At 39.7% G+C, this 24929-nt stretch overlaps 1 protein-coding gene across 6 annotated transcripts in view; it reads left to right on the forward strand.

The window, feature by feature from the left end:
* Nucleotides 1-2120: 2120 nt before the first annotated feature.
* TSC22D1 (TSC22 domain family member 1) overlaps nucleotides 2121-24929 on the forward strand; it is a 133185-nt gene continuing 110376 nt past the window's right edge. For 2 of the 6 annotated variants that reach the window (XM_045477025.1, XM_045477017.1), the window contains exons 1-2: nucleotides 2125-3064; nucleotides 3517-6593. In XM_045477025.1, coding sequence (XP_045332981.1) covers nucleotides 2855-3064; nucleotides 3517-6593 — 3287 coding nt within the window. In that variant the 5' untranslated portion in view covers nucleotides 2125-2854. Of the gene's footprint in view, nucleotides 3075-3516; nucleotides 6594-24929 lie in introns of those variants that run through there. The other 4 variants (XM_045476997.1, XR_006712247.1, XM_045477040.1 and 1 more) reach the window with 4 other exon arrangements.

Genomic DNA, 24929 nt, shown 5'->3' on the forward strand with positions numbered 1-24929 from the left:
AAAAAAGCTCCTTTTAAAAGAAATAATGTTACTCCCCTTCCATCAAAACAGCCCTAAACAATATCCTTTACTAACTACTGGTTATCAGAACAAGTATCTGCTTTTATAGGATTATCTCACCTCATTCTGTCAACTTTGGGTTAAGACTTTGTTTCTTCTGCTTCTAACCATATCAGCACAATCATAGAGGGTATTTAGGGTCCAAGTGGGGGTGCTGAGCTGTTTGGGGTGGACCTAATGCAACATTTTTAGAGATCAAGAGTATTTTCTTTCACACTAGTCCAAAGAAACATTTTGCCTATCTACATTCCATTGCAGGTTCAAGTGGCTAAGATAGCTTCTTTTTCCATTCACAAACTGTTGAAATAGTATGTCAGATTTACATTTCGACCAAGGATGGCCCCTATTAACCATCCTTTTCACTCGCAACAAAAGCTGTCGAGGGTATTAAAAAGATGATTTTTGTAAAATACACAAATGGCCATGGGTATGTAAAAATACAATCACTCATATATTTATGAATATCATAAGACAAGTACGATCTCTTCAAATGTATTTGATTTTCATTACCACACCATTTTCAGTATTTGTGAGCACCTACTTTGTACTTAGTGCAGAGCTCCACATTAGCAATTTAAGGTGAAAAATGTAGTCCTGCCGTTTTGGTTGAGTGGAGGGGGGGAGGGGGGGCGGAGACCACAGAAATAACAGCAATACATCATGGCTTTGATACAGGATATACACAGGACGTTGAGGGTGCATTTCTGTTCAGTAATATAAGAGAATGGAGACACTGAGGGATGGAATGAAGAAAATAGTTTAGAGAATCCTAAAGGTAATGCGCTGAATTGACAACTAGAGGTCTATAAAACTCTGCAAGAGAATTCAGCTCTTTATGCTTAAACAAGCTCCTGAAATAGGATTATAGATCTGTAAATCTGTGAGATTTCCTGAATTAGAAGTCTAACCATAAAAGTTTAGTCGCTCAACAGCCTAGGTCAAAAAAAAAAAAAAAAACAAAAAAAACAAAACAACTCTCTAGGGTTTTCCATATCAGTTTGTTGCTAATTCCTGAGTGAGAAGTACATTCTCGCTTAGTAGTACATTCTAGTTTAGAGCTAGAATGTTTTGACGTGTAATGCTAGGGAAGCAACTTCCAGTAAACTGCCTCCAATCAAACCTAACGTTGCTTTGTAGAACTATGCTCAGACCATACAGGTTTTTTTTTTTTTTTTTTTTTTTAACTGAAATCACAGTAGGCTCTTTTTCTTTTCCAACCCTAAAAGGTAGTCTTCATTTATCACTGCACTTGTGTTACCACTAGGACTTTGTCTTTTAACTCAAACCTCTGGGGGCTATACAGCCTGGACAATTAAACGAAAAGACATCTCTGCTGGAGATAAGCTCCACCTGTTGAGGTCAATTAGTTTACTGGGCTGGGCTGCTTCTTCCCTCCAGGTAGGGATGGACTGCAAGCACGCCTCTCTAGCGAAGAGCCTACCCGGGAGGCACTTAGGTAGTTAACAGCAAACAGCTGCAACATCTGCCCGCTGGCGGCTGGCCCTCCCTGCTCGTCGAAGGGCGAGGGGGGGGGAACCGCATGGCAGCCGCAACGACACCGCACAAAAGGCAGCACCTATCTCGAAGACACTTCGGCTTTCCGTGGACAGCCGCGCAGCTCCCGGCACAGGGGCCTCCGCCTGGAGGGCGCGGGCGACGCGGGCCGGGGGTGAGCCCAGGTGCGGCGAGGGGGAGGAGGGAGGGCTCCGCCACGCGCCAAGGAAGAAAGCCTGACTCATGTCGTATCGTGGCGGTGGCGGCGGGCTCCTGGGAACTGAAACTCGTGATGCTGTTGCTGCGGAGAAAAGCCTCATTACCCATTCCGCAGGCGGGGAGGGGGGCGGGGGGAACACCATCCAGGACGCGTACGCCAGAGACCCAAGGCTCCAGCAGCCTCCGCGGGCCCCACCCCACCGCGCCCCTTCCCCTGCCGCGTGCCCGCGCGCGCGTGCGCGCGCACCGGCCGCGTGAGAGAACAGAGCGGACACACCTAACCTGCGCGCGCCCCCACCCTGCCCCACCCCCCACTCAGGCCGCAACTCACTGGCCGACCCGGATTCGCTCCCCCGGCCGAAATTCCCCACCCCCACCACCCTCGGCGTCGGCGCCGCCGCGAGTCTTCGGCAATTTCCGTCGGGAGACCCAGCACTCGGCAAGGCCCGAAGCCCCGCCGCCTCCTTCTTCGCCGGACCCGGCTTTATGTCTGCGGCGCCGGGGCGCATGCGCAGACGCCATCTTTCCTCCTTCTCCTTTGCTTGCCCCCTCCCCCCGCCACCACCGCCGCCGCCTCCTCTCGCCGACGGTCGCCCCTCCTCCTCCTGCGCTCGGGCGCTGGTCCCTCCTCTCCCGTTGCCGCGAGAGACTGGGGGATACGGTGGAGCCGGAGAAGAGCACTAGTAACAACCACCACAGCCCCCTCCCCGCCCGCCGCCCTCCCTCGGCACCCACCCACTCACCCGCCCCGTTTGCCGACACCGACCAACCCCACCTCTCGTTCCTTTGAACGGCGTCGGCTGCAGTCGCTTGCACCAGCCCGTCTGGCCACCAACGCCGCCGAGAAAGGAGCCGCCGCTGCCTGCGGCCCCCTCCCGCCCGGGCCGCGGGAGCAGCAGGGTGAGGACGAGCCGGCTGAGGAGGAAGAGGACAGGAGCAGCTCGTACCCCTCTGCGCTAGCGCACATCCCGCCGCCCTCCGGGGAGGCTCGGGCGCCGGCCCCTTCCTCCCCGAGGACGTGTGCCGAGCCGAGGCGCCTGCCCTGAGGGAGGAAAATGCTCGGGCTCCATGGCTGCCAGTGATGGAGCGGTCCCTGGGCTCCCGCTGCCAGTGCCGCCGCCGCGCCCCGGCCGTGCTCCGCGAGGACCCGGCGTCTCTGCGCGCCCGCCCGCGCCTCGTTGCTGGGCTCACCGTACCGGGCGCCCCGCCGCCGCCCCGCTCCGAGCCTCGCCGCCCCGGCCCCAGCCGCGGCCAGCGTTTGCTCACGGAACAGCCGCCGCGAGCCCAGGGGGTTTGAAAGGGTCCGAGGGGCGTGGGGGGAGGGCCGAGCGGGGACAGCGGGGCCGGGAGGGGAGGTTTGAGCGACACTGAGCTCGGGGCTCGCCGGCGGCGGCGGCGCTGGGGGTGGCGAGGGGAAGGCGACACTCGCTCCGCGCTGCTTTCGTGCAGAGCGACCGGGAGGGTTTTGCAGCGGCCGCCGCCGCCGCCGCCGCGGCGGGAGGAGGGGTTGAGGTGGCTTTTGAGTTGTCGGGAGAAGGTGGGCATTTCTCGGTTTTCCCACCCCCTCCACTTGTCTCCCCCTTGCCTTGTCTTCCCCTCCCTCCTGCCCCGCACCCCACGTGAAGCGGAATATAAAGGGGGGTGTGAGACTAGAGGGGAAAGTGAATGGCGAAGGACTGAAGGGGTCCCCCCTTCGGGTCCCTGGCCGCCCTGTTCACCCTCGTTCATCCTCCCTTCCCGAAGCTCGCCCTCGAAGGCAGGAGCGGCCGGCGCCTTCGGCTGAGGAGGAGGAGAAGGAGGAACCGCGCCGGGCGGAGCGTCAGGTCCCGTTTTCCTCCCCGGCGTCTTGAATACAAAGATTACGGTGCAGAAGGAAATTGCACTCGCCTCCTCCGCCCCCCGGTACCCGACACAATGCACCAGCCGCCTGAGTCCACCGCCGCGGCGGCCGCGGCCGCTGCAGACATTAGTGCTAGGAAGATGGCGCACCCGGCAATGTTCCCTAGAAGGGGCAGCGGTAGTGGCAGCGCCTCTGCTCTCAATGCAGCAGGTACCGGCGTTGGTAGTAGTGCCACATCTTCCGAGGATTTTCCGCCTCCGTCGCTGCTCCAGCCGCCACCTCCTGCAGCATCTTCTACGTCGGGACCACAGCCTCCGCCTCCACAAAGCCTGAACCTCCTCTCTCAGGCTCAGCTGCAGGCACAGCCTCTTGCGCCAGGCGGAACTCAAATGAAAAAGAAAAGTGGCTTCCAGATAACTAGTGTTACCCCGGCTCAGATCTCCGCCAGCATCAGCTCTAACAACAGTATCGCAGAGGACACCGAGAGCTATGATGACCTGGATGAGTCTCACACGGAAGATCTGTCTTCTTCCGAGATCCTTGATGTGTCACTTTCCAGGGCTACTGACTTAGGGGAGCCTGAACGCAGCTCCTCAGAAGAGACTCTGAATAACTTCCAGGAAGCTGAGACACCTGGGGCAGTCTCTCCCAACCAGCCCCACCTTCCGCAGCCTCATTTGCCTCACCTTCCACAACAGAACGTTGTGATCAATGGGAATGCTCATCCACACCACCTCCATCACCACCATCACATCCATCATGGGCACCACCTACACCATGGGCACCACCATCCATCCCATGCTGGTGTGGCCAGTACATCCATTCCTGGAGGGCCACCCTCCAGTCCAGTATCCAGAAAACTCTCTGCAGCTGGAAGCTCTGACAGTGTTCTAGCAGCGGCCCCAACTTCTGCTGTATCATCGGGTGGCTCACCTGCATCTGTAATGACTAATATCCGTGCTCCAAGTACTACTGGCAGTATAGGTATAAGTTCTGTTACTGGCACTAATACAATGAGTAATGTCACCATTACTGCCGTGGGTAGTTTTAATCCTAGTGTGACAAGCAGCATACTTGGTAATGCTAATATAAATGCAAGCAATATTCCTAGTGCTGCTACTGCAAGCAATATTCCTAGTGCTGCTACTGTGAGTGTTGGGCCTGGAGTTAGCAGCAGTGTTAATGTGAATATCTTGAGTGGCATGGGCAATGGTACTATATCTTCCTCCGCTGTTGTTAACAGTGCCCCCAGTGCAGCTGCAGGGATGACTGCGGGGTCCCTTTCGGGTCAGCAGCAGCCACCAACAGTTAACACGTCAAGGTTCAGAGTTGTGAAGTTAGATTCTAGTTCTGAACCCTTTAAAAAAGGCAGATGGACTTGCACCGAGTTCTATGAAAAAGAAAATGCTGTGCCTGCTGCAGAAGGTGTGGTGATAAATAAAGTGGTGGAAACTGTAAAACAGAACCCGACAGAAGTGACTTCGGAGAGGGAGAGCACTAGTGGGAGTTCAGTGAGCAGTAGTGTCAGCACACTGAGTCACTACACGGAGAGTGTGGGAAGCGGAGAGATGGGAGCCCCTACTGTGGTGGTGCAGCAGCAGCAACCAGCTCTTCAAGGTATGGCTCTTCCCCAGATGGATTTCAGTAGCACTGGTCCCCAGAGTATTTCAGCAGTTAGCATTCCACAGAGTATTTCTCAGTCACAGATCACGCAAGTACAATTACAGTCTCAAGAACTGAGCTATCCTCAAAAGCAAGGTCTTCAGCCAGTACCTCTACAGGCCACTATCAGCGCTGCAACTGGTATCCAGCCGTCACCTGTTAGTGTGGTTGGTGTAACTTCAGCTTTAGGTCAGCAGCCTTCCATTTCCAGTCTGGCTCAACCCCAACTACCGTATTCGCAGACGGTTCCTCCAGTGCAAGCTCCCCTTCCAGGAGCACCACCCCAACAGTTACAGTATGGACAACAGCAGCCGACTGTCTCTACCCAGATGGTCCCAGGCCATGGTAAATCCGTGGCTCAGAATCCTTCAGAGTATGTGCAGCAGCAGCCGATTCTTCAAACAGCAGTGTCCTCCGGACAGCCCAGTTCTGCAGGAGTGGGAGCAGGAGCGACAGTGATTCCTGCGGCTCAGCCACAGAGTATCCAGCTGCCAGTGCAGCCCGCGGCAATCCAAGCACAACCTGCAGGGGCATCTGGCCAGCCTGTTGGCCAGGCTCAAACAGCAGTATCTGTTGTACCTACTGGCAGTCAAATTGCAAATATCGGTCAACAAGCAAACATACCTACTGCAGTGCAGCAGCCCTCTACCCAAGTCACACCTTCGGTTATTCAGCAAGGTGCTCCTCCATCTTCACAAATAGTTCCACCTGCTCAAACTGCGATTATTCATCAGGGAGTTCAAACTAGTGCGTCAAGCCTTCCTCAACAATTGGTCATTGCACCCCAGAGTACCTTGTTAACTGTGCCTCCCCAGCCACAAGGAGTAGAGTCGGTAGCTCAAGTTGTTTCGCAGCCGTTGCCTGCAGTTAGTCCTTTGCCCTCTGCTAGTAGTATTTCTGTTACAAGTCAGGTTAGTTCAACTGGTCCTTCTGGAATGCCTTCTGCCCCAACAAACTTGGTTCCACCACAGAATATAGCACAAACCCCTGCCACTCAAAATGGTAATTTGGTTCAAAGTGTTAGTCAACCTCCCTTGATAGCCAGTAACATAAATCTGCCTTTGGCACAACAGATACCACTAAGTTCTACTCAGTTCTCTGCACAATCATTAGCTCAGGCAATTGGAAGCCAAATTGAAGATGCCAGGCGCCCAGCGGAACCCTCCTTAGTTGGCTTACCTCAGACTATCAGTGGTGACAGTGGGGGAATGTCAGCAGTTTCAGATGGGAGTAGCAGCAGCCTAGCAGCCCCTGCTTCTCTTTTCCCGTTGAAGGTGCTACCGCTGACGACACCCCTGGTGGATGGCGAGGATGAGAGGTAAGATCATGCCATGTTTCTGCAGACATTCAACAAATTCAGAGTTAATTTATTTAGTAGCTGTATAGATGCACAAGATTTGTCGAAAGCATTACATATTTTTCCATTTTTGTATGTGAAAATGCATTTTTGTGGTAAGTTTCCTAGAGCAAGAGTGCTATGGAATGGTTTCAGAGTGGATAGCAAATGGGTATAAGTAATATGTAAACTACTTGACAGTAGTTATTGAATATTAAGTATAGGTTTAGGGGCACCAAATAGCTTTTGTTATTTATAAAATGCTTTTTGAAAAGATTACTAACAAAATTTTTGCTAAGCCATATAATATTTAATCTATTCACTTGGATTACTAAATCCTTATGAGCATCTCTTGAGTGGGGGTTGTGGTTCCCATGGTTGTTTCTCCTTTGCTAGGTTGGGCAATCCTTTTCACTTCTACTGTGTTTGATCTTAGTCTGTGGAAGATAATGTTACGTGCTTTTCTTAGACATTGTAGGAAAGATGACCTAGTCTCGGTTTTATAGGTTGCCCTCACAGACTGTAACCAACTTTTGTGTACTTATTTAATGGTCATTTTATCTGAACAGAACAGGAATGGGAATCTTAAAAAGTATGTTGGGGGGGGGGGCAGGAGGGTAAACACTGTCAAAATAACCAAATTTATCTTTGATAGTAGTGTCCTGTACATTTTTTTTCTTTTGTATAGATCAAGGTGGTAGCCATTTTAAAGAGTAGGAAAAGTCTTGGAGGGTTGAATTTATAGACGCATGAACATAAGACTTTGCTCCCCTGCTAATCTACTCCACCTGTTCCCTTCGCTGCCAAAAAAAAAAATAAAAAAAGGAAAGAATAAAAACATAGTCAAAATACATTATTAAGCCACTAGTGTTTTCTTACTTGAACTGAAAATAATGCTTTAAATACGCTATTGATTCCAATTGTGTCTTTGAAACTGACTGCAAAAGTTGTGAAATCTCTAATGATTCTACATTGCTTTAAACTAAGTTGAATTTTAAAGGAATGTTCTTTTCACAGATTTGCTGGTCTGTGACTAACCTTGATCAAAATAGTATCATAGGAGTTAATGACAAAGGCTATTCATTTTAACTGTGGAACTCTGAATAAGCTCTAAAGATATTTAATTATTTTAGTATTAGTTGGAGATTTTTGTGATTGAACTTTCACCAAGCTAATTGGAAATTTATATTCTAAATGTGTATTTTTGGTTTTCACTTTGGAAAAATTGAGGGTATTCCAAAAGAATTACAGTTTTAGAAAAAGAACAAACACCAAATGTTGCAGTGAGGTTTTCATGATAAACATTTTTAAGTTGCTTTACAGATGTAAGGCAAAGGCATGGTTAATTGAAATAATATAAAATCTTGTCTTTTAAGATTTTTGTAATTTTTCCAGTAATCATATAATTAAAACCTTGTTATCGAACCAAATGTAATCTGTATCTTGTGTACAAAACTGTCCTTAAAAGGTAGAGCTCTTTTAGGGAGGTAGTTTCCTTAATAGTCATTATAATCATCGATAAAAGTTTGTTTCATATGCTAATATTTATCTGTAATTGCTAATATTCATAATTTTAAAGAACTATTTACCCCAAATATTAATGTTTTCTGAGTCTAAGAGGCATGATCGAGTGAAGCCCCTAAAAAAACAGGTATATTATGTGGATACTAAATTCAGAGAAATAAAAGACAGATGAAATGCACAAATGGAAACCACACATTTTGAATTGAAACCTGCCATGATTTTTGTTAATTACCATTTGTGGTCTCCTGACATGACTTTCTCCTTTTTCTCCCCTGGTGGTAGGCATGATAGAGCTTTCCACAACTTGCTTTTCCAGGCAATTAAAGTCAGATGTTGCTACTTACAGTTAGGTTTTTTAATTGTAGGGATAGAGGCCCAATTTAAGATGTTTAGTACAAAATTAATTTTTCCATATAGTAACTGAGATGAAGATCATTTAGGGACAAATTATGTAGAAAGGTTTGGAATTTAAGGGACAAAAAGAGATACTGAGAAGTATGATCAAGTACTGGCATAAAGTAAGTTGAGTTGACGCTACCTGTTTCGAATTTACTACATTTTTGATCCTTTGTTAGTTAACATCAAAGTTAAGTCATCAAAACCAGAAAATTTTTGATTCAGAGGCATCCTTTAAATGCTAAAAAATTAAAATGTTTCACCCCTAAAATACCTATAAAGGTCAAAAAGGAACACATGCATATTATTTTCTTTACGGTGTTTTACTGCAAATTATTTCTTTTATCACTAAAGTTTGGAAAAAGAAAAGTTTCATTTAAGTTTGCCTTTGGAAGGAAATTTGAGACTATCTACAAGAGAAAAGTGATAAGGATTAAAAAAAATTCTTTCTACTTTTTCTTCCCATGATAGCTTCCATGTCACTTGCATTGTCTGGGGCTTGGTCACCAATTTCTGTCTCATGGGAGAAAGGGGTACATTATACTTTCAATATTATGACTTAAAAACCATGTTAACAGTGAAACTTTTTGGCGGTAAGATAAATGAAAGGTGGTTGTTCTTTAGTCTTCTTTTGAAATAATACTCTTAACACTTTAAAATTTAAAATGTTTATTAGACATGTGGAAAATGATTTCAGTTGATCACGGGGCAACACTAAAACTTAGAAACATGGATCAGGCATTAAGATGATCTTTTTTTTTAAAGCTCCTTGAAAAAATCTTCATGTCTTATTTTAGCCTTTAATATGAAGTCACCTTTATAACACAGTGGAGGTGTAGGTATTCCACACTGGTCTGTAGTCTTTTGTGTTTTGCAACTATTAGTACAGCCTCTTGTGTGAAATTGGTCAAACTTCTGTTCATCCTTCAAGACTCCGTTCAGAAACGTTCCCTCTGAAGCAGTGTCTTCACCCAGGGAATGTTTCCTTAACACTTTTTAGTGCTCCTCTATTGAACGCACTGCACACATTCAATTATAATTATGTTCCACATAAGACACTGAGTTCCTCAAGGACAAGAACTAAATATTTTTTGGACAAATTAATGAGCAGACCTTTCTCTTTTTTTCTGTCACAATTTACAATTTATATTATCCCTTGTCTTAAGCACAGCTGTTAGAGATACAGGATCATATAAGTTATGCAATAAATTGAAGAGAAAAGAATAAAAAGACTTTTTGTACCTCTTTCACCTCATCATTATTTGAGGTGAATTGATATCTATTTTTTAAATACAGTGCATGTTATATAGTAGGCCCTCAAATATTTATTAAAGAGGAATGAAAGTTTTCTTATCTATGAAATAGGAGTAATACTCATTTTGCCTACTTCTGAGGATGGCAACATTAGATAAAATAAAAGTACTAAATTGTACATTTTAATTTTATTTAGGTTGTACCTCCACAACTTAAAGAGTCAAATAATTTACATGGTTATCAAAACAAACAAAAGCTTCCTGCCCCCTTCCTTTCCGTGTTTCCATTCCCCAAAGCAGTCACTTTTATCTCTTTCAGATGATTGTTATGTTTACCTCCTAGTTGTAAACAACATGCTTGTATTGCTACTCGATATGTAACATGGCTAGATGGTTAGGAGCATAGATTCTGGAATAAGACTATTTAGGTTTGAACCTAGTTTTATGTAACATTGGGCTACTTAACCTCTCTATGCCTCATGTTGCTCATTTCAATAAATGGGGATAGCAGTACCTACCTCAGGGTTGTTATAGGGTATGAATTTGGACAGCCCTTAGAACTGTGTCTAACTCACATGCCCTACATAGTGTGTGTTAAATAAAATACTTTGTGCTTGTGTTTTGGCTTTTTGAACTTCTGGATAGAAAATGAAAATTTAACTTTATCACCTACTCAGCTGATCCCCCTTCCTCCAAGTACCCTTTCCTCTGAATAGCTATGATTACATCATTGTTGATCATTTAGTATTCTTATAAAATATCACTCTTCATGTCCTGTACAATGTACTGCACTTGCCTACCTCCTTCCACCCCATCCCAGCTATCTAGTACATATAATGTACTAGAATATATAGTATATATATTTCTATATACTACTTAGGATAAGTTTTCTGTTTCTTCCAAATTCCATTTCCCCATTTTTGTATGCCTTTCTACCCATTTTTGCTTTGCCTTTTGTGATAAAGCCTTTCCTCAGAGGTCTGGTAATTCTTGGTCATCTGCTTGCACTTTAGGAGACTAAAGAGCTTATCTAGTCTCAGTGTGACTTATTGACTGTTTTACCATAGGGTGATCTGGCTGAAGTTCAATGTCTCTGCCCCACCCTTGCTTAGTTTTTTCTGTAATTATCACTAATTCAACATTGCATCAAATGTCTCTTGAGATGTTCAGACATATCAGGTGTTATCAATTTTATCTTCCTTGGGCAGTCTCTTATATTCCTCTGACCTCCATTTTGGACCTAATTGTGTTCTAGACCTTGGTACACATCCATTATTGTGGGATTCCCTTCACTTTCTCCTGTGGTTGGATTTCATTTTGCAGTGATCCTTGTCATGTTCATTCTTGGCTTACTTGATGTTTTAAAATGGTTTTAGGGGTGTCTGGCTGGCTCAGTCAGTAGAGCGTGAGATTCTTGATTTCAGAGTCATGAGTTTGAGCCCCACATTGGGGTAGAGATTACTTAAAAAAAAAAAAAAAAAAATTTTTTTTTTTTAAGGAGTGCCTGACTGGTTTAGTTGGTAGAGCACACAACTCTTGATCTCAGGATTATGAGTTTGAGCCCCATGTTGGGTGCAGAGATTCCATAAAGCTAAAATCTTTAAAAGAAAAAATGATTTGAGTTTACCCTGACACTTAAGATGGTTTGGTTAGGTAAAGAATACTACATTGTAAAATTGTATTATTTTATAATTTCGCTCCATTGCTTTCTAACTTCCATATTCCTTTTGAGAAGTCTGAAGCCATTCTGATTTCTTATATATTGTATGTGACCTGTATATTTATGTTTTGTTTTTCCTTTTTCTCTGACTTGTTTACCCTTCTCTCTCACCCTCTCTCATTCTTTAATTCTCTGAAAGCGTTTAAGGTTGAATCTGTTTTCAGTGTTCCAGTGTTGAAATTTTACGGTGATGGTTCCTTGGGTAGGTTTCTTTTTACCCTCAGTGTTGCTGAGTACTTACTTGGTATGCCATTTTAGTCTGGAAACATCTTTTAATTCTGGGACTTTTTCTTGAATGAGGTCTTGATTATTTCTTTCCATTTTCTGTTTTTTGTTTTTTTTTTCCTTAAATTCCTTATTAGGATAATGGACCTTTTTGACTTCTGATTTTCTTGTATTTTCTTTCCTATTTTCTATCTCATTTTCTTTTTTGCTCTACTTCTATTAAATTTTCTATATTACCATATATTTAATTTCCCAAAGCCTTTGCTTTTTGTTTTTTTGCCTTTGCCCCTTTTAAATCGTATCCTGTTCTAATAACAATTGTTACTTTCTCATAGCTGTCTGAATATATAAATGTTACTTTTTTTTTTATTTAAAGATTTCTTCTCCCTGTGTGACCTGTGTCCTCCTGGTTTGTTTTTTAGTTTGTATTTGTTTTGGTCTTTATCTTTCATGTTCTATAGCCTTTCCTTAGTTGTTGGTGGTTGTGTGTGAGTAGGGGAGTAAAATGCTAATTAGAAATCCTCAGTGAGACTTGTTAGCTTTACTTTATGGTAACCAGGCTGGGCTGTGTGGTTGGAGCACTTTTGATGTCAGTATCTTCATGCCTTTCCTCTGAGCTGGTTAGATGTCCTGTAGAAGGCTCTTTCTTGCCTGGAGGTGCAGGTTGTGGGGGATATAGGAGGGGAGTTGGGTAAAAGGTCTTGGTAGAATCTCAGCTTCCCTATATATATTTATTTCTTCAATCACCCTGTTTTCAGTATGTTTTCTTGCCTACAGCTGTACCTGATTTTTTGAAACTTGAAATATTTTGTTTTATATTTTCCAGACAACGTATTTTCAGTTTTTTTGTTGGGATTGGTGAGGGGGCAGTTGGGATCAGTGGGGCTGGTTACTTGTTAAACAGACTTTTAAACAGTCTTCCTTATTTTAGCTCCCTCTCTCCCCCATATCCCGCTTCGGATGTACGTGGTACTGCCAATTGCTGAGTCTTTTGGGGATTTTACAGTTTAAATTGGGTTTGTTCTTGGCTTTCTCCACTGTTTGCTAAAGATTTGATTTTCGAGTGTTTGCTAAGTCATTTGTCACTCAACCATCTGCTTTCCAGCTTCCAAATTTTTGTTGCTATTGTCTTTTTACCCGTTCTATCATTTTTTATGGGCTTATGTCTTTATATCTTAAAAATTCATTTTTTTTTGGAATTTTAGTGGTGTTTTTAGAAAAGGAGTATAAAATAGAAGTGTTTACTATCATTATGCACCTGTCTTAACTGTAGAATACTGCACAATTAAATGTAAAAAATGATACTAATTTTAATAAAGTCATTGCTTCAAGATTTGATCTATAAGAGTATATAAATTTTAAGAGTCGAATTGCTTGGCTTATATCCAGTAGAAATAAGAATAGTATATAACGCAGTATTTCACTTCACAGAAGTGATTAGAAATGTTAGGATAAGCTTCAGTTAATATTTATTAACATGTTAAGCCAATTCAACAGCCTTGTGAGTTAAGTTTTTTCTGTTTTACTGGTGAATAAACTGAAGCTTACTTAGTTTATTAGAGAGGTGGGATTGTCTCAGGTTACATACATAATACTAAAACAGCTAATAATAAAAATAATTTTTCTAATTAAAAATCTTCTGGTATTTCTAATAAAGCCAACAAGATGCCCATAAATATATCAGAGTGGCTGAAAACCTGAAAATAGGCAGGCTTCTTTGATTTGTGTATTACTACCAGTAACAGAATTACCGTAGAACATACCGACGTTTACCTATAAGCCCTTGGTGAGAAAAAAGGTGTTTAAAGTCATCACACTGGTGTGCCTGGCATGCAAGACATTCAAGTGTTAAATGAATTAATTTTAGTATGTTTTTTTTGAAAATCGTGTGAAAGTTATCTTTTCAGGAAAACCATTTTAATTTCCTAATAATTTAAATTCAGTCTTTGTAGAACTGCAAAACAAGTAGATTTTGTTTCTTGTATAGGAAGTTGAATTTAAAAATTTGAAACTATGCAAAGCATGACCCGTTGTGGTGCTGCAATATTAGAAGCATGCTGCAATGTTAGAGCTCTGCTGGTTGGTTTTTGCTGCGTCACCATGGTGTTAGCATTGAATATGTCATGGTAAGAGTATGCTTTCATGGCTCATTAAAAGAAATTACATGAGGGGAAAACAGTTTAAAGCATGTTTACATTATTTTAAAGAGCTTTATGTAATTAGTTTTAGAATCTAGGTTGACTTTTTTTTTCTAGTCTCACATATATTTACGTGTCCTTCCTTCCACTCTTTCTTCTTCACCATTTTGACCTGGAAATCATAACTTGGATTTTCAGTGTCATTGGGTCTAGATGAGCCTTGTTTTTCCTTTCCTGAAACATTCTCCTTTGCTTTCAGCGATCCCCTGGTACAGTTTCTTCCCACCTTTCTGGCCACTTTTTTTCAGTCTCTTTCAGATTCACCTCTTCTCTCAGATTCAGTGTTGGAGTTCCTTTGAATTTCTGAGTCCTCTTCATACTTACTGCCTTTTCCCTGAGTAATCATCTGCTGTATGGCTTTAATACCGCCTGTATGCTATCCGTTTCTGAATGCGTACCACTAGCCCACACTTCTCATTGCATGTTAGAATGATCCAGTTATCTGCCTTCATAAAACAGCTCTGCATGTATTCTCATAGGCCTCTCAACAGATCATAAACTTCTCTCTTTCTTCATTACCTAACTTCTCAAATTTCTTTCTGCTCTGTCATCTTCATTTTAATAATTATTATTTCTTTTTTGCTTGTTGTAAATTTGTATTTAAATTCTAGTTAATATATAGTGTAATAATGGTTTCTGCAGTAGAATTTAGTGATTCATCACTTATGTACAACACCCAGTGCTCATCTCAACAAGTGCTCTCCTTAATGCCCATCACCCATCTAGCCCATCCCTGCACCTAACACCCCTCCAGCAACCCTCAGTTCTCTATTGTTAAGAATATAATTATTACTTCTTACTAATTCTTCACTTTAGAAACTTGAGAGCCATTCTTGATAGCTCCCTTTCCCTCACCCTCTACATCCTTACCATAACCTTTAAAATACATCCTGAATTTATCCCCTTCCCCCACCATTGCCACAACTCTTGTCTAAGATAACAAGATCATATATTTACCTCTTCAAGTACTGCAGTAGCTTCCTCACTAGCCTCTTGCATACATTCTTGGGTTTGTCTAATATTATATCTTGTAGTCAGAATGATATTCTTAAAATAGAAATCTGTTCAGATCACTCACTTACCCAACACCCTTTAAAGCCTTCCCATTTCTTTGAAAGTAATTACTTTTTGCTTTTGCTTCTTGCCGGCATATTTTGCCACTTTCCCCCTGACTTTCAGTTTCTTTCTTTCAGTTCCTCAAGTTGCCATCCATTCTTCCTCTTCCTCTAGGGTTAGGCACACACTGTTCCTTCAACCTGAACATCCCCTGTGTCACCTTCCCTCCATTCTTTCTTAAAGTTTAACTGTCACTTTTTTATACAAATTTTTATTTTATTTCTAGTACAAGTAACATGCAGTGTTAGTTTCAGGTATACAATATAGTGATTTAGCAATTCTGTGTGTTACTCAGTGCTCATCATAGTAAGTGTACTGTCACTTTTTGATAGGCCTTTTCTGACATAACAATCTAAACTCAGGTTCTTTGTAAGTACTCTTTAATAGTACCTTGATTATTTATAGCGTTTATTACAGTTTAATGATTTTCTGTGCATGTGATTATGTGATGATTTTAAGCTTCATGGACAGAGATGTTTGATTTGCTATTATATATCCAAAGTATATTTCAGTGCTTAACAGGTGGATGCTTAGTAAAAATTTGCTTAATGAATAAATGAAACAAATTGGCATAAGAGAAGGACAACTTTTTAAAAACACTATTATGGTATATTTGAAAGGTAAATACGTTCTGTATGGATGATCATGTGATACCATTGTTTCCTCCTTGAATAGAGATGAATCAGAATTAATTGATTACTTTTTGCTGTGTTTTGAGCCAAAAAGGCAATGCTTAGTTAAAATGCTTTAAACAAGCATTTTGTTTTATGTTTATGCTCATTTTGTATTTACTTTTGTTTATGCCAGTAAAAGTTTTCCAACTGGAATAAGACCAAGAAAAACTGATTTACTTCAAAGTTAGACTATCAGTATTCTTTATCCACTTTTGACTGGTTCATCTACTCAGCGTATAATGATTCTTAAATAGTATCCAAGTATTGTGTTGGAAGCCCTTTGATGCAGTTTCAGCTGTTGAAAATATAAACATTGAACTTATAAAAATGTCATCTGTTTGTATTAAGAACATTTAAAAAAAAAATTAAACAGGTTAGTAGTAAGTTAATTACTCGTTTAAAGTTCCTAACTGATCTATATTACTTACAGTCATTACGGTTACTTATTATTGAACAGGTAAGTAATGGATTATGTAAAAGGAGATGAGAAAGGTTTGACAGTGATCAGAATTAGCAATAAATTAATGATTATGTATGGGTATTAAATGGGAGTAAAACAGCATTAAGAGATGAGGTCTTTACTTTTAAGGCCGGGGTAATTAAAAACAGAAGGGAAGATGTGGAATGTGATGTTGTAGTGCAATGATCTGGGTGTTGACTGGGGAGAAGATTTACTGTGGTTAGATCATGGTGTGGATCTACCGTGGTATGGGTGGTATTGTGCTTCCTTTTCCATGCAGCCATAGAGTAAAGGGTTACTATGAACTTCACATAGTTAAGATAGATGTGATAGCATCTTATTTTTCCAGGTCTCCTAGATTATTTTTGTAATATTAACTCACCACTCCGGTTGGGGAACTTAGAATACCGTGGGTACATGTCTGACTATTCCTTTTTTGAGTAAGTTCTAGTTGGATTGATTATAAAACTGCTGATTGTGATGAGACTTCATTCCCTGCCAGCTCATCTACTTACCTAATTTCTTTGGTTATTAGGCTTTCTTAGTGTGCATTCACGTGGTAATAACCAGCATATTAACTAGTTAGGAATGCTTTGAAGGTATAAGCTTACAACTTAAATAATCTAGCACTAAATTTTTGCTGTGATATGGCTATGATACATTTCTGCTGGTGATAGTATTAAAACCTTACTCTTGTATGATTTTGGGGGTGAGTGTTTTTAACAAAGTACTTTGACATAGATTATATCCCCTTGAGTCCTAGCAGTCTTAAAGTTGATAGGATGCTTTTGTTCAGTTTTCACAGAGGAAGAAGCTGAGTCTCTGATTCATTTATTTAGTTGTTGATTAAATACTGAGTTACTACTACGTATTATGTACTGGTTTTAGCTTGTTCATAGATTGTAACAATTTAGTAGTAAGAGTAGTGGTAATAGTTGTAGGAGAGTTGGAAATTACAGTACTTACGCGCAACACTGTTTTAAGCACGTTGACATAAATCAACTTATTTAATTCTCAGAACAGTCTTATTGGTTGTAAGTACCATTATTATCCCCATTTTGCAGGTGAAGAAACTGAGGCATAGGATAATTATGGAACTTATTCAGAGTCACATAGCTAGTAAGTGGGAGCTGGGATTTAAATCCAGGCAGTCTGGTTTCCTTCCAGAGTTTGTGCTTTTCACAGCCTTTGTGCTCTGTTGGCCTCTGAAGCATGTGATCAGAATGGAGCTGTTCTGACCGTTGCTTTCTCAGTCAGCTTTCATGTATTGGAAGGCATTGGCAACTGCAGATATTTCTTATCTTGTTCAGTCCTCAGAAACTCTTATTTTGATCTTGGAAGTGTGAGCGGGGATGTTACTCTTGTTCTTGCACTCAAGAATATAACCTCCATGAGAACAAAGACTTTACCCACTGCATGTGATAGTGCCTGGTTCATGGTTATGTTTTGAAATATTTGTTGAATAAGTGAATTGACATGTGCAGAGCCCCTCCCCCACCAAACATCCAGGATAGGGATATCATTACTGCCAAATATTCTGCCATCCTATTACCATTATATGCATGGCCATTCTGATATACAGGAGTAAGTTTCAGTTTTCCGCAGATATATTACTTTGCCTGTTATATTAGATTCTCTATGCTTCCCCTTCACCAACCTATCAAATGATAGGTTACTCAATACCAATTTATTGAGTAAGTACTAGATGTAAATTATTCCATAGTAATGGTGTTGACAAGATGTAATCAAACATGGTTCTTATCCTCAGGGAGTGTATATGACATATACATGAAGAAATTATATGACAACATAAGAGCTAAAGAACATTTTTAAATGACATGAAATATGAAATCAACAAATCAGAAATTTGGAGCTGGAAATCTTGTGATCTTGTTCAACTCTCGGTTTATAGATGGAAGAACAAGTTCAGAGAGGCTAAGTGAATTCTCAGATGGTGCTACAAAATGTTTCTTAGACTAACTGGAACTCTAGTCTTGAAAATGACATAGGAAATTGCATTCAAAGTTTACAGGTGGGATAGAATTGACCTTTGGTGGGTGAGGGTTGTAGAGTTATTTGAGTGGACTTTTTGAAAGCTTTGGGTTGAAGGAGAACGTTTCAGGCAAGAGAGTATTAATAAAAAGGGGAAGAAATAAAAACATTCAGGACATCGGTAATGTAACAGTTGGCCTTAATAGGAAGTAACTGAAGATTAAATTGGGGAGAGATCTGGCCCTCAACACTTGTTGACTAAATCACCTTCAATTTATGCTAATTTACATTAGTATAAAAGAAATCTGTAATTTGGATTGTAGTGGGGTACACTTGGAAGCAGAAAAGGCCGGGCCAGTGAGGAAATTATGTTTTTTTTTTCTGTTATTTGTTAATGCATGAAGGAAATACATTAGAAGAATAGTGATTTTCAATATAAAATGATTCAGTACAGAAGTCCTTTGGTTAGCAGATTTCTCAGTTTATAAAAATACTGTATTCACTTTCCTAGCCTGTGTTCCCTCAAAACAATGTATTTCTCTTCTCGTGCTTTCTTTTGAAAAACAGACAAAAATAGCGTAATTTCCCAGAAAGGCTATTATCTATAGCTGTAGTTTTAAAGGTCTGAAGGATAAGTGGTTATAACCTTCAGGTAGGATGTTTGGCAATTTAATGTTTTCATAGGGTTCATCTGTGTCTAATCCAAAGCAGATGTGTCCCAAATATACTTAGTAGTGAAAAATCCAAGTGAATGTGGACTTATATTTTAGGATTGGTTCTTAACACATTAGTGATCATAGAGACTTTTGCCTGCTTTCTTTTCATATATTCAATTGCCAGTCTCTTCCAGGCAGTGGAAAGAAGAGGAATTATTTCTTCCTATCCCTCTGAGCACTCCTATGTCTCTACAAAAAGGGAAATGGCATATGCAGTTATTTGAAATGTTAAAAGCCTTAGTGCTGTCATTGACACTAAATGTGAGTAATTTGATTATTTTACTGACATTTAAAGTGCCATCAAACTTATTCCTTTATATGTTGGTACCTTTTTTCACTTCACTTCCCTTTTTAAATTTTGAGAATATGTTCATATATGTGTGGATATACGTATAAAGGAATATAATTTTAAAAGGACATTTTGAAATTCTTAGATTACAAAATATCCTATGTATTTGAAAGGATATAATTTAATAAGTGTTTACACAGCACTGTTTCTATCCTTAAGGAGAGCATATTCATTCAAGAATAAGTATATGTTTATACATACATATATGTGTACACACACACATGTACATGAAAGAAAAAGATAATAGGTAACAGGCTCCATATATTAGTCTCCTACTAATTTTGGTCCTTTGCTTCAGTTTTTTCACCTATTTATAATGTATTTTATTTTGTAGTATTTATATCTACCTTTGTAGGTTGCTTGAAGCATTTTAGGGAATGACTTGGGATAGAAGTTCAATAAATGGGAAAAGTATGGCAAGGGTAGGATATATGTTATGAGAGATATGAATAAAACAGTATTGAGAATCAAAGTAAAAATCACATGCCTTTTAAGAGGTGACATTTGAGACAAGTTTGATAGCTACGAGGATTAGTAGGTTATTTTGGTAGAGAAAACTACACCAAAAAGGCTCAAATTATAGGAAATATTTATGGAAAAGAGCATAGGAAATTGCCTAAGTTGGTAGGCAATGGTGTCTGTATACAAGAATATAGAAAATGAAAGCTACCTTTGAAAAGTCTTAAAGGCAGAACTGAGAAGTCTGTATTTAATTGGTCATGGAGTGGAGGGCCCCTTTTAGTTTTTGTGCTATGTAGTGGCCTAGTCCCAGTGATGGGTTTTAGGGAATTGCTGACTTTACTCGGGATGTCTAGTTGTTTCCTTCCCTAATGGGGTATCAGGAGCTCAGTAATTCCTTTTTCTGTCACTGGTGGAAACCAAGGTATATTGTCTTTGTAGTTGCTATCTGAGATAATGGTTTGAATCAGTGGCCTCATTAGAAGCGCTAAGGAGGTAAGGACCCAGTCCACACATGGTAACAGTCCACTCACTAATCCAGAGGTTGAACACTGGTAACTTAATCCTTTGGACTAAAGACTTCCAAACTGGTTGAAATTGCTGTCAAAAAATAAAGCAATGTAGGTGCCCCATCTCCCAGGAGGGGTGGGCTATTTTTGCATAGCAGATTTGGTCCTTTTTTATACTATTTTTTTATTAAAGTCTTACTGTTTGCTAGCTTTATCATCTTAAAGCGGATGAGGGAGGAAGGGGAAAGAAAAGAAATGGGATTCTAAGGCAGGTAAGGTGACATTGGGAAAGTAGCAGCTTATAGCCTGATAACAAAGTAGGAGTTAGAAATTTAAGAATACCCCAAAGAAACATATAGTATTGAATGTTCACCAGTTGAAAGTAGGATTATGAATTAGGTAACAACCCACTTACATCATAAGGAAGTTTTTGTTTATGCTTAATATGAAATTTATTTTCTTGGTTGTGTTTTTTAGGCAGTGTTGTGGTATTTTCAGCAATGACAAGGATTCTCTTTCTGTTCAGGAAATACTCATGCTTTAAAAATTACTTCTTAAAGGTGATAGGCAATGAAAGTGATATTATTAGCAAATTTATTTTAGAAAAAATCCTGCTTTATAAGTTACCTTTTTTGCTGGATTTTGTTCAGGTGTACTGCTTTGGGTGCAAGGTGGTGAGGTGAATTGAGAAAATACTGGTTTTGGCAGTGCTGTCCACTGTTCAGGTGCTGATAAGCGTCAAATGTCTGAGTTTTTCCTTTTCTTCCTCTTTTTAGACTTTATCACTGTAGTTTGTCTTAACTTCCCTTTCAGAGTTCAGCTTGGAGCCATGTCTTTTGTTCGTTGATGCTCCTCCATGTTGTTGTAGAATCTTGGAATAAAGGATCTGACTCCTAAACTGTTCTTCGGCTAAATTGGGGATCTACTAAACATTATTTACTAGTTATTCTCTGAAATGACAGCAGAATTTGTAAGTTTATACAACTGGTTGTATTTTATTATTAGCTTTACCTGTTTTCCTAGGAAGGAAGGGTGGACCCAGAATGAGGAGATAAGTGCAAATTAGATGGCTTAATGTTTCCTGTCTTCATTCTTGAATCCCATGATAATTAACCATGATACTGAACCCCAATCCTTTTAGGAACAAGTATGTTTAATGCTTACTGAAGGAACATAATAATTGAATTGTCAGCCTCTTTAGCTCTTTTTTTTTTGGTAAATTTATATAAGATTGATGGTAAATTTGCAGGGGTCTTAAGGATTGTATGACAGATGATTCTAAAATTTCTTTTTCTTTTACTGTATTATTGGCTGATATATTATTTAAGTAAAATATTATCAAGTTAAGTAACTTGGTCGCATAACTACTAAATGATGGAGCAAGTATTCCATTAGGTGATTTGATTCCAAAGCTTGTACTCTTAACCATTCTGGAGATTGCCCTGGCCCACTGATATGCAGCAAGAGGTGATAGCTCACAACCATAAAAAGTGGTCCTTAGCCTATGAGGATGGAGACATTTGGCCCCATAGACTTCATTATAGAGTTGTACAGTGACTGATGTTCCTAATGATGATCCTTTCAATCTTAATTTAGTTATTGCTTTCTTTTAATCTTATTTTCTCCTAATTAACTCTCTTAATTTTGAAAACATTTTCTAATCCAAATGATTAAACTTTCCAAAATTTTGCTGAAGAATAAACTTTAAATTTGGAAAATTAGTTTAATTGGAATCCAATTTTTAAGACTGAGTATACAGATAGTTTTATGACATGAACCTTTCAGTAAGTAGATTAGTAGCCTTGCATTGGTCTCATTTAGTGAGCTTTTACTATAAGCTGTTGATACTTAGGATATATATTTTTAATGCTTAACATGATCCAATTACATTAAGATAATTTTTAAAGTATAAAACTCACTTTAATTAGTTGAATTATAATGGTACATTTTATGACTCAGATCTTTAATTTTGAATGGTGATAGCTTATATTCACATCTTGTGCTTATTATTGGAACAAGAAAATGTTTTGAAATATGTGAAATAAGTTGACAAACAGGATTTACTTTGGCTTTTTGCTTATTATCTTAGAGCTTATTATTTTTTTATGAGATAATTGCATTAGGTGTTCTTTTAATTTAAAGTTTTTAATTTAAAGCTTTTACAATAGAGGGGTGCCTGCATGGCTCAGTCAGTTAAGCGTCCAACTTCGGCTCGGGTCATGATCTCTCGGTTTGTGAGTTCAAGCCCTGTGTCAGGCTCTGCTGATAGCACAGATACTGGAGCCCACTTTGAATTCTGTGTCTCCCTCTCTCGCTGCCCCTCCCCTGCTCACGCTTTGTCTGTCTCTCTCTCAGAAATAAACAAATGTTAAAAAAAAATTTTTTTAAGTTTTTACCGTAGAACTGCTTTCCTTCATTTTCATCATATTTTTCCTGATTTATAAACATTGGAACTATAGAAAGAAGCAATTGGAATTTTTTAAAAATTATAGTTAACAGTAAAGATCTTAAAGGATATAATAATTTATTTAATAGTAATATAAATCTTATTCATTTTTTCCATAATTTCACTTCCCACTAATATGACTTTCACATCATGTACAAGTTGATTGCATTTCTAGGCATTTTATTTATTGATATACTTTGAAAGCCTAAATTTGCCATTCTCCCCAATCCATGTAGGCAATCACCTTGAAGGGAGAATGTTTTAAAAGTGGGATTGCCTTTTATGAAATGGAAACCCACTTTGGGTTTTTTCTTGTATTTAAAGATTTAGTTCCTTTTCTAGCTGTACTCACATTTTTATTAGTTCATGAGGATCTACCAGTTGCTTATTAAATTTGCTTATTAAGAAATGAGTCCAATATGCAAAAACAAAAGCTTTTAACAAGTAGACACGTTGGCCTAACAAAACCCAAATTGTGCTGTATTTGAGGTTATAAATATGTGACCTGAATGCTGTAAATGCCATTTAGTGGTCTGAGTTAGAGACTCAACATGTGAATAGGGGAGAAGAAACAGAAATAGAAAGGTATAGAAGACCTTTAAAAAGGATGGAAGGGAAAGAGGAGGATCTGGTGATAATTGATAATTTAATAGAGAATTTTGTTGCCTACATCTGTAAATCTAGCTATATAAAATATTTTAGAAAAACACCCAAGCTAGTTTAAGTAGTTGTCTGTTAGCCTGTGAGGCTTTTTATAGTACTAATCTTTCCTGGTATTGTGATGATTTATTTACTTAAGAAATATTTGAATGCTTGCTATGTATGCTAGCACAGAACAAAAGTACTAAGGATAAAAAGAAAAATCATGGTTTTGGTCTTCAAGAGTTTTGTCTAGTACTCTGAAAAAGCATCATAAGATCTTGGTATATCTTCTGAATTATTCAAATTGAGTTATACATGCTTAGTTTCTGTATATGGTGTGCATGACAGCTTTTTATTTCAAATAAATTGATTAATTTAGGCTATGGATTAACAAAGAGCACAGAGCACAATGAGGCAGAGTTAATGAGCATTAGCTTTGGCATCAGATCTGATGTCTAATCTTGTTTATGCTACCTCTTCATTGTATGGCCTTTGTAAATATAAATGTAAGCCCCAAGTTTCTTACCTGTGAAGTGGGGGGTAATAGCTACCCTTGAACTGTTGTTGGGAGGATTAAAGGAGATAAAGGCTGTAATGCATACCTAGCTCAGTTCTTAGTAGTTTTTGTAAATGGTAGCTGCTTTTATTACTGTGCAAATAAGAATGATTCCTTTCATAAGCACTGTAAATTAAAATTAAAAGCTTGCTTACATATTCAGTCTTTCTACATACCATAGCCTTCTCAACCAGTGATTCTGCACCTTTGTGACATTTTTGGTATAGCCTTTCTCCCCTAGGTCTCTGTAAGAGAAATAATTCCTATAGGAAAACAGTGACTACTCTCAATCCTCCTAAGAATGGTATATATCTGGTATTAGCATTCTAGATGCATATGAGAAAAGGGAATTTATTACTTATAATAGAGGCACCAGGGATTAAGTCTTCTGAATCCTAGACTGCTGGGACTATATCGTATCTAACTATTTGAGAAGTGCTTTGAAATTCTTGAATTTACAGAAACAAAGTTGTTACAAAGCACATCTTCCTTTCTTTCTTTATGGGGGTGGGGGTTACTTGCAAGGACTATAGTGCCTTGTAGCAGTTTGTTAATATTTCCAAACTAGAACTATTACCCTAATCAAGTGATTCTTAAACTTTTTCATTGTAAAGATTATTTTAGATGGGCATAGTGCCTTGAATACCATCCGTTCCCTACTCAATCCCATATGGGACTGAAGACTGTCTCCTTAGAATGAATGGAATTAATGTTTGTTTTTAATAAGATAATGAGTTCAGTACCTGGTTTTTAGGTTTCAAAGATTCATTGAACTGGATTTTTAAATCTAGTATAAAAGTTTCAAAACTAGTGTTTTTGGAATACCAGTTCTTTAAGCCAACCCCCCCCCCCCCCCCCCCCCCCCCCCCCCGCCAAACAAAAACACAGTTCTTAGAACCCAGGAATTTTGGGGAATGCTTTTTGTTATATATATCTTGGAGGTTGACATTGCGTTTTAATGTATTAAAGACCAAGAAATTCTACAGAAGAGAGACAATTTTGTTTATTGACTACCAACCTTAGCAACCTTTTTGATCATCTGACATTTATTAATGTCCTGTAGAACTTGTGATCCTTGTAACA

This window comes from Leopardus geoffroyi, chromosome A1 (genome assembly GCF_018350155.1).
Source record: "Leopardus geoffroyi isolate Oge1 chromosome A1, O.geoffroyi_Oge1_pat1.0, whole genome shotgun sequence".
NCBI lineage: Eukaryota > Metazoa > Chordata > Mammalia > Carnivora > Felidae > Leopardus > Leopardus geoffroyi.